Source organism: Argopecten irradians, chromosome 10 (assembly GCF_041381155.1).
Source record: "Argopecten irradians isolate NY chromosome 10, Ai_NY, whole genome shotgun sequence".
NCBI classification, from domain to species: Eukaryota; Metazoa; Mollusca; class Bivalvia; order Pectinida; family Pectinidae; genus Argopecten; species Argopecten irradians.
The window spans coordinates 41,904,732-41,915,426 of record NC_091143.1 but is presented as its reverse complement, the minus strand read 5'-3'; the positions used below and the strand labels follow the sequence as shown (position 1 = coordinate 41,915,426).

General features: G+C 35.9%; 1 protein-coding gene across 4 annotated transcripts in view; it reads right to left on the bottom strand.

Annotated features, from left to right (window-relative positions):
- The window catches only part of LOC138333944 (TIMELESS-interacting protein-like), a 44,190-nt gene that overhangs the window by 5,585 nt on the left and 27,910 nt on the right, over positions 1–10,695 (bottom strand). For all 4 annotated transcript variants that reach the window (XM_069282640.1, XM_069282643.1, XM_069282641.1 and 1 more), the window contains exons 4-8: positions 8,203–8,278; positions 7,912–8,034; positions 6,413–6,532; positions 4,739–4,951; positions 3,888–3,981 (exon numbers count right to left, since the gene is read on the bottom strand). In XM_069282640.1, the coding sequence (XP_069138741.1) occupies positions 3,888–3,981; positions 4,739–4,951; positions 6,413–6,532; positions 7,912–8,034; positions 8,203–8,278 (626 nt within the window). The remainder of the gene's footprint in view (positions 1–3,887; positions 3,982–4,738; positions 4,952–6,412; positions 6,533–7,911; positions 8,035–8,202; positions 8,279–10,695) is intronic.

The following is a 10,695-nucleotide window of genomic DNA, read 5'->3' as shown; positions in this document are numbered from 1 at the left end:
ATTAAAATGTATTACCTTTATTAATTGAACAAAAACATGTCAGAATATCCGCTCGTTACAATCATATATATATATATACATTCACTTGTCACATTAACCAAGGCAATGTGAAGTCTATGTGGGTATAAATGACACCCAAAATTTGACCATTATGACGTCACTAATGTTGACATGGTAACATAAAAATGGCTATTCCATCTTGTGGAGTATATCGGTGTTCTAAAACAGTTTTCCTGGTCTAACTTACACAATTTTAATGCAGCGACACTCATAATGAGCTCTGGCATATATGACGATTGTCTACAATGCTCTAGCATCTATATATTCCATAAGAAAATAGTTTAGTGAGTTACAAGAGTTTTAAAACAAATATTAATCTATTTTAACCACTGGCCCAAACAAGACAAGAAAAAAATTAAGTGTTTCATTCCATAACAAATAAGAATGATGATAGCCTATACTTAAACATTGAAATTTCCATTGAAAATTGACACAGGTGTCAAGCCTAAAAAGCTATCTTCACATATACAGTCGAAACTCGTTATCTCAAAATCGCTTGAGTCGAAATTCCGGTTGAGTCAAATTAATTTTCAAGTCCCGTTTTTTGTCCTTCTTTGTGTATGTATTTTAAGACCGGATGACTCGAAACTCTGGTTGTGTCAAAGTCAATTCCTGGTCCCTAGAACGGATATTCAGCGAAAAAAATAGTTGCTATCTCAAATTTGATTTTAGTCAAAATTTTAAATAAAAAACCCTGATAAGGATGCTACACATTGAATTATAAAGTAGCTCTTCCATTCTTAGTTTGCAGAGAATGGAAGTCGAAGAAGTCGTTTATATGGAAATAGCCAAATTGACCCCATTTGACCCCGCCCCTCAGGCCCCCGGGGGGTCAGCCCCATCATTTGTACAATTTTGAATCCCCACCCTATAAGGATGCTACCATTGCATTATGGGTGCTATCCCATGCTTGGTTTCAGAGAAGAAGTCGTTTATTTGGAAATAGCCAAATTGACCCCTTTTGGCCCCGCCTCTCAGGCCCCTGGGGGGTCAGCCCCATCATTTGTACAATTTTCAGTTAGTAGCCCATTAAGGATGCTAACCAGTCAAATTTTTGTTGAAAATCCGACCAGCGGTTATGGAGAAGAAGTCGATTGTTGACGGACGGACGGAACGGGACGGACGACGTAGGACGACGGACGACGGACGACGGACGCCGGACGCCCCACGGTATGGCATTAAGCTCACCATTGGTCCTTCGGACCAGGTGAGCTAAAAAACCCAACAATTACGTAAATATAACATGGATACAAACGATTGAAATTCACCTGTGGTTTGTCGTAACATGTGATTGGTTTACCTGCACATATCGCGATCGGTATATGCAGATTCAGGCCTATGGGAACATACTACAACAATGACTGCTAATATTTAATAATTGTTTAATAATCCTCTCAAGTCTGGCTTCCTAATTAGTGTCACTTTATAATTGTGACTTACCTGTACATATATAAACACGACGCGTGTTTACACAATCACACTCAGCATGGCTCGATCAGGGTGGCTTATCATGACCGGAGGCGTGTTTGTTTAGGAATCATTAGAAACGAAAGTGTGTTCTAAGGTTTGTATGGAATGTTGATAGTGCAAAATAATATAACAAACCCACAATGTTAAATGTTTGACTAGTCGTTGCAGATGTACTAGTATCTTAGTCATACAATATATTTCTTCGTTGGTATAGAAATCTACTTTCGTTTCATTTACCGTAAATCATATTAACCAGTAGAAACGGAGAGTGTAGTCTGCTCACGGTAGGTGAAAACTGTTGTTTATTTTACTATTAGGAAATACCATTAAATTCTGAAATAAGAAAGATGCTTGTTTTTATTTGTTCAGGTACTATATTCCGTATAAGTTTGATGTGTGAACCATTGAAGTCAGTATACATATACCACCGGGAAATCAGGGTGCATGCCTATTATCGTGATGATCATATTATCGTAATTCATTATTTTTATTTACAAATATATTTCAAAACAAGAGGCCCATGGGCCTTTACGGTTATCTGACTCATGGCACAAAACAACAAAGTCACAGTATAAAGTAGTGGTTAACAATTAATATAAATAACACAAGGAACTCCTTAGTTGAATATGTAAGTTTCTGAAATAGGTAAATGTCATTTGTTGAACAAACTTGGTTGCCCTTCATCCATATATGGTTGTAACCCATTCAAGGATTAATATAAGGAGTCAGATTTTAAAGCCAAATTTCAGCTAAGCTCCCATTTTGGACCCCGGTCATACTATCCCCATGGGTCTTACCTCGGTCCTTTATAAAATATGATTGTCCTTACCTAAAGTTCCCCCTTCTGAATCAATTAAAACCCCTTTAGACCAATTTTCATTGAGATCTGGAATGAACCCGAACACAGGAAGTGGGCCAGCAGCCATCTTGAAATACCAAAATTTTTACGAAAATGTTTGCATGTTGTTCGGCATCAATTAAAACCCCTATAGACCAATTTTCATTAAGATCAGAGACTGAAACCTTAAAACAGGAAGTGGGCCAGCGGCCATCTTGGAATACAATAATCTTTACAAAAATGTTTGCACGTTGTTCGGCATCAATTAAAACCCCTATAGACCAATTTTCATTGAGATCAGAGAGTGAAACCTGAAAACAGGAAGTGGGCCAGCTAAAATTAAGAAAATTTGCCCTTTTGGGGCCCCACCCCTCAGCCCCTAGGGGTCGGACCAGGTTCATTTATATAAAAATATGATTGTCCTTCCCCAATGAATGTTTGACACCAAATATAAAATGAAATCCATCCAAAGGATGAAGGAGTAGTAGGATTCTAAAGCTTAAAATAAGATAATTTGCCCTTTTGGGGCCCCACCCCTCAGCCCCTAGGGGTCAGACCTATCTCAAATATATAAAATATGAATGTCCTTACCTAATGATGTTTCACACTAAATATGGATGAAATCCATCCAAGGATGAAGGAGGAGTAGGAATTTAAAGCTAAAATAAGAAAATTTGCCCTTTTGGGGCCCCACCCCTCAGCCCCTAGGGGTCGGACCTATCTCAAATATATAAAATATGAATGTCCTTACCTAATGATGTTTCACACTAAATATGGATGAAATCCATCCAAGGATGAAGGAGGAGTAGGATTTTAAAGCTAAAATTAAGAAAATTTGCCCTTTTGAGGCCCTGCCCCTCTGACCCTAGGGGTCGGACCAAGCTCATTTATATAAAATATGATTGTCCTTCCCTAATGAAGTTTCACACCAAATATGGATGAAATCCATCAAAGGATGAAGGAGGAGTAGGATTTTAAAGCTAAAATAAGAAAATTTGCCCTTTTGGTGCCCCACCCCTCAGCCCCTAGGGGTCGGACCAGGCTCATTTATATAAAATATGATTGTCCTTCCCCAATGATGTTTCAAACCAAATATGGATGAAATCCATCAAAGAATGAAGGAGGAGTAGGCTTTTGTATAAATAGTCTTACGCACGACGCACGACGACGGACGAAACGCGATGACAATAGGTCATCCTGACCTTCGGTCAGATGACCTAAAAATCCCAAAACATCTGAAAACATATAACTAAGGAGATTTAATACATTATATTTTAAACCTTATAAGTTGGAAAATCATGATAATATGCTGATCACAGTAATAGGCATGTACCCAGCTGTCATAAGATATAAGGACCGTTGAAAACCACGTTCTGACCAAACCTAATGGCATTATGTTTGAGTCGAATTCCGGATAAGTCGAATTATTTTCGTTGGTCCGTTGAATTTCGAGATAACGAGTTTCGACTGTATTTGCTAAGTACAACATTTTGTACAGAATAAGATATGATCTGTTTACCTGGAACTTTAAACACAGACTTTCCTTTGTTACGTTTCTCCATTGCTAATCGTTTGTTCCTCTCCATCCTCTCAAGCTGTTCTGGAGTGAGGCCCTGAAACAAAATATATTTACACTAAATCTGTCTACGAAGGTCACCTTAGGTACAAAGAAAATGTTTTTCCTGCCACATGGTCTTTATTCTGTATTTGTTTATTACAGAGTTATCTACCCTTGTAGGTAAGTATTGATTGTTATGTCATATGTTTGTGAGCATAACATCATACTTGTCAGAGATTTGTTCACAAAATAAAGAAGCCACAATGTATACCTTCCCTCAAGGGAAGTAACTCTGTAATATGCAAAGACAGAATACACAAATGAAATTGTGTTGAAATTGGGATCCTACGAAAATGGTCTCATTAAGCAGGTGGTTGTTATACAGAGGTGGTCACTAAGGCAGGTTTTAGATTGCAATTGATTGAGTTGTTGAGATACATGACTTTTACTTTGAAATATAAGAAAACTGTAGAGTTGTTAAATTGTGTATTCACAACAAAAAGTTTAATTTCCAGATCTAGTAGATTATTTTAGCAGTAGTTTTGATTTAGTGCTGTCTTTGCCTATTCATGTACTAAATTGTAAAAGTTCCTATAGTGAACCACCATATCAGGACAAATAAATCATGATTTACATTTTTTAGCATTTATGCTAAAATTTGACAGTGCTAAAATGCTGTAAGTATATTTACAGTATAGCAGTAAATCAAGAAATCAAATATTACTGTGAAAAAGGCATAAAGACACTGCAAAATTTTTGTACAGTATGGGAAACTTATGTAAATTATGAATAGTTTTGTGTTTTTTACACACCACTGCCAGACTACTGTTGCCGTTTTGAACAGGTGTGCTGGGTGTTGATGGTGTTGAGGGGAAGTGGCTATTTGTACTGATGGGCGTGTCAGGCTGGGACAGAGCTGTCCTTAAGTGGGACGTCTTCACAGGGGACGGCACTTCATTCATTGCCTCTTCTTCCTCGCGAATCATATTATCCCATATGTCCTCAGCATCTCGATTTACACCAGGCTGAAAATTAAAAAATAATGAAATATCAATTGATTTTGTATTTTACATCATTTTGATATGGCTGGTGTTTTCACAAAAGAATAAATTCATTATTCTGTCATACTTCTATTATTTTATTTTATCATAACCGACACCATGAATGTCAAATACATTATTTTCTACCATATACAGACATGTTAACCTTTGGTGAGCAAAAAGAGATAGATTTTTGACTCAAAAGCGGTAGCATTACACGCGGCATTTTTCGCGATGCGTCAGAGATATATAAATATCAATAATATGCAAAATAATTACAAAAACATATTTTGTTAACAAATTATGATTTAACTTTAATTATTACCATAGGCCTTGCATTGGTGGCTCATTTTGTATTTTTTAAATGTTAATTAAGGCTTACATTAAATTAAGAAGATGAAAAATGCCAATAAATACATTGTATACTTTTATTTCAATGCTATTTATCACCTTTTTTAATAATACATTTTGTCTACTTGTTTTGGATTTTTTTTCATTTTTTTTTTTTTTTTTTTTTTTAATACATACTGGACTCATTTTCTTTTGATTTATGCAAGAAAAAATACAAATATTTGTTTCTAAAATTTACACCAATATTCTCGAGAGATAATCACCCTGAAAAAAATTTTTTTTTTAGTGATATCCTGAAAAAATATACCAAAATCCGGCTCCTTTATTAGAATCACCCCATTCCAAAATGGCGGCCATTACGATTGCAAAGTTTATGATTTTCAGAAGACACTGTATGCCTATTTTACATTAAAAACGTGAGTACTTAAATCATTTCAATTATAAGAAGTGTTTGTTTTTTAAATGTTGCTTACTAGTTTTAAGCACAAAATTTATTGAAAGGCCAGATGATTGTTTCCTTACGGTAGGCCTACGTAATACACATCGTTACACTCAGACACGTGAAATAGGCTAAGCAAGTGACACCATCAAGCCAAGGTGGAACTAGCCCCAGGCTGTTAATTAATTAGCACCAGTGGGTGTTGGTCTGGGAGTGTTCACACCTCCTTTGTTTACTTAATTATGAAGCCAGTCCCCCTACTCAGTCTGGTATGCCTTTTGAAGCCACCATGGCATCCCCAACCGACAATGAAAAATTCAGAAATTGGAAGAAAAAAAATGAAGACGATGTTTTGCAGAAATCGGAATATTTGGATATTAAAGCGGTAGGCGGAATATCAGTCTCAAAAGCGGTAGACTTCCGCCAGAATCGGTAGGGTTAACATGTCTTCATATATCTGAAATTGGCTATACCAACACATGATATCTCCATTTGGCCTCTTTCATTTATTGACCTCTGATAACATATTTTAACTTCTCTGATTCAAAGACTAGAACAGTTTATTATTTATTTCCAGGGGTGAATATTTTAAAATGTAATTAAAATCAGTTTTTATAATAATACCTGAGCACTGATCAACAAACCAGACTACTCACCTGTGTCTCACCATTCTCGTTCGTTCCGTTGCTCGGTCCATTTTCGTCCTCATCGTCAGCCTCCCCAACAAAGTCATCAGACAGTATGGGCATGTCAAGTCTCATCCGCTTTATACACGACTGGGGAAAACAAAACGTTCATTTGTGGATCTTTACATGTGTCATTTGATACTGGAAAATGCATTACATCTTGTCTATTCTGTGTGCATACTACACAGTTATCTGCCCTTGCATGTAGGTATTCTGTATTTGCATATTACAGAGTTATCTGCCCTTGTGTGTAAGTATTGATTGTGGTGTCATGTTTTTGTGAGCATACATAAATACATACATATTTTTAGATAAAACAACATGATTTTCCCACACAAAATAATGATGTCACAATGGATACCTACATGCAAGGGAGGTAACTTCATATATCGCCAGGTGGTCTTTATACACAGGTTGAATTGTATTAAAATTGGTAATTTTGGTCCTTAGAAAAGTGGTCTTAAGGAGGTGGTCTTTATAGAGAGGTTGTCGCTAAGGCAGGTTCTACTGTATATAAAACTGTTAAGTCAACAACCATGTCAGTGGTATGCAAAATAACTAAAATTGCCAGCTACATATTCATCAGAATTTTATTCTTAGTTCTAGTGTCTGGCTAGCAAACAAACATTGTAAAATTATTACAAGAGGCCCAGAGGGCCTGTATCGCTCACCTGGTTTGTAATGCCAAGTAATGTTCTGAATACAGGTTCATTGTTTCTTTTCTGAAGGAATTTTAATATTAACCTCTAAATCCCCTATTGGGCCCCACCCCTCCCTCCCCCAGGGGGTCAGAGCCAAAATTTATACAAGTTCTGTTCCCCTTCCCCAAGGATGTTTATGGCCAAATTTGGTCACAATCCAAGCAAAACTCTAGGACAAGAAGTGATTTATAGGATTTACCTCTATTTCCCCTATTGGGCCCCACCTGTCCTGCCCCCCGGGGGTCAGAGATAAAATTTAAACAAGTTCTGTTCCCCTTCCCCCAAGGATGTTTGTGGCCAAAGTTAGTTACATTCCATTCAGAACTCTACGACAAGTAGCGATTTAAAGGATTTACCTCTATTTCCCCTATTGGGCCACGCCCCTCCTGCCCCCGGGGGGTCAGAGCCAAAATTTATACAAGTTCTGTTCCCCTTCCCCCAAGGATGTTTGTGGCCAAATTTGGTTACAATCCATGCAGAACTCTATGACTAGTAGCGATTTAAAGGAAATGTTGACGGACGGACGGACGACGGACGGACGACGGACGGACGGACGGATGACGGACGCCGTGCCATGACATAAGCTCACCGGCCCTTCGGGCCAGGTGAGCTAATAAAACCGTCAAAGCCAGTTCTGATAAAATTAACTCATTCACCCCTGTAGACACGTTTGGGCTCTTCTAAATAAAAGACCAGACCAGTCCATTATGAAATTTCAGGGGTGAATGAGCTAAGACTGTATTTATGAAATATAGTTTCTATGGTTACCTGGACCTCCTTTTTGGTACCCAGTCTCTCTATCCTCTCCAAAACTTCATCAAATGGCATTTTAGGGAACAGTCGGTGTGCCCAGTGTTCTAGGTACCTCATGATCACACCCAAATCTTTAGCCTGTCAATGTAAGATAAGACTTTAACTGTACTGCATCCATAATCTTATTCAATGTTGTTACTATCTTTTGACCTTTGTCATAGTATTTTAGCTTTTTGACCTTGTCTTCTGATAAAGTCAAAAAGACCTCAATAATTCTAATTTGATATTAACTTAACATTAATTTACCTCATGACCTTTGCCTTTGAATTTTATATCCTGGAATGTTTTGGGGAGAATTGGTATTCCTCTCTCACCACACAATCTGTAAACATAAACAAATGATCCTTACTGAATTCTCATCTATTAAATGCTGATGTTAAAAGCAGCACATGACTGACATGTTGTAAAACATCATTAAATTCGTGAATTTCTCCAGAAAGGGGCGGGGCGCTAATTACAGCGAATACAGTCATACCAAAAGGTGTTGTCAAGGGGAGATAACTACATTACATATCGTCAACTGTGTATATATGAATAGTGTGAATTTGTAAACATTTACCTTGTACCTGCTATTTTGTTTAGGAGTCAGTGTACTCTAACGATGTCACGATAGCCAGTGGTCAATACACTACTGGTCATCAGTCAATACCACTGGTCATCATGTATACACCACTAGTGATAAAATCAATGAAGGACTACGAGTGCTAGACTACCACCAGTACTTTATAAAGGTGATAACTGAGTAATTTTATCTATTAATGTGATGACAAGACAACAGCTTATCTCTTCAGAAAGTGTAATATAAACAAAGCAGTTTTGTGTGTAATTTTGAAATAAGTAAACATCCAGGATTCCTTTTTCTTAAATACTTTTTTTTTTTTTTTTTGTCATATTTCATCAAATGAAACTGGACATAATACATTCATTGGTTCATTCCCACTCAGCCAACATGTTATTTTTGCTATATAAACTTTACCTGAGTTTACCTGTGTAAAAGTTGGCTATAGTCTGTATCAATTATGTCGATTAATTCCAGGTGTAAAGGTAAGAAGGGAAGCAGAATTTAGCTGTATAAAATTAAAATACAATTCTTATGATATTATAAATTAAAAAAAATGATGTGTGAATTTGGCTGTACCAAATGTAAACCTTATGATATATAAGTAATATGTTTTGTTTAAAATAAAGTGATTTGTTTTAATCTATGTCTCAAAATAAGGATGCAGGTTAATGTGCATTGCATAATAATATATTTTTTTTTCATAATTATAAAGGTTTTTTTCTGTGTTATTGAATTAATCGGTAATTTACGTTGGTTTCGGATACATTGCATATCACATTTACAGTTAGAACGAATACCTGCTATACCTTTCGAAAGACGACACCATTTTCAGTCTAAAAGCCTTTTGAGCTACAATATTGCAGCTAATTTACAATGTATATTTGCAAACAGTTTCCGGATATCTATACATGTATATCCCAACGTCACTCCGACTATATACATGTGTATATGCTGCTTTGCCTCACTTTTCAGTTATTTTTAAGGAAGTTGAATTTTATTTTTTATATTTGTTTCCAATTTTGAAAATTCATTAAAGTAAATAATGGTGTAACAATCTTTTAACACACAGCAGATTTAAGGAATCTACACCGACTGAGGGATCAATTAGATAATCATTGAAATAACACAGACTTGCCATTTTAATATAATCAAGGGGATGGGCATGTACTGGTATCATCTTGAACACACAGCGCACCAATTTCCCCTGGTACATGAGGCTGTATTATGCTCTAAATTATTATGTGAATACGGTAAATCTTCATGGTTCAGTCGTATCAATTCTATCTCTTCAATGACTAACACAAATAAGAGCATAATCAATAAATCTGAATATCAATTCAAACGTATTCTTATTAACTGTTCGTGAACATTATATCAAAATGTGGCACACAACACGCAGTATGTTGAAGGATAGGAAGCTCTCAACTTATGGTCATTTAAAAAGTAATTGCGATAATACCTAATTTACCTAGCAACTCCAAGTACTATTTGTTAACATACATGTATATTTCTTTCTCATACTGATTTCAAACACACAATAAAATTTATCATCAAATATAAAATACATATAATTGATCAGATGTTAGAGCGAATCTCTAGTCATAAGTGCGTTTTCACTTAAAAAGTTGTCTTGTATGATGTCTACTTTATGTAATCATAAATGTTTTGTATGTAAATGCCCCGTGCGGGACCTTGATTGGTTTAATAAACATTGTCTATTGTTTAACATCTCATGACTAGAAGTATCGATACCAACGGGATATCATTCACCTCAGGAAAAAAGACATTAATAGTTTCAATGGTATTATGACATCTAAGAGGTTCGTCTATGATTTCAGATGATCAAACAAAAACGATTCAGAAAATTATAATTTACTGTCAGTGTGGTGTTATCAAATTATGTACTTAGTTGTTTCCCATGAGTAATCTAGACACTATATGTACATGTAAAGTGCAGTATATATATGTTCCCCGTTTTGTAAACCATTTGGCATTAATTTCTGTCCTATTTTGGTAATAGGCTAAAATATATAATTCTATATAAGATCATCATTGTTTTACTAGTATTTAACATACAATTTCTCAGTATCTGCATTTACATGAAAACCTACATATAAGAATAGGCTAATGACAAATAACTATATTACAGCAGTATCATAAAACAGTTTCTATCATCT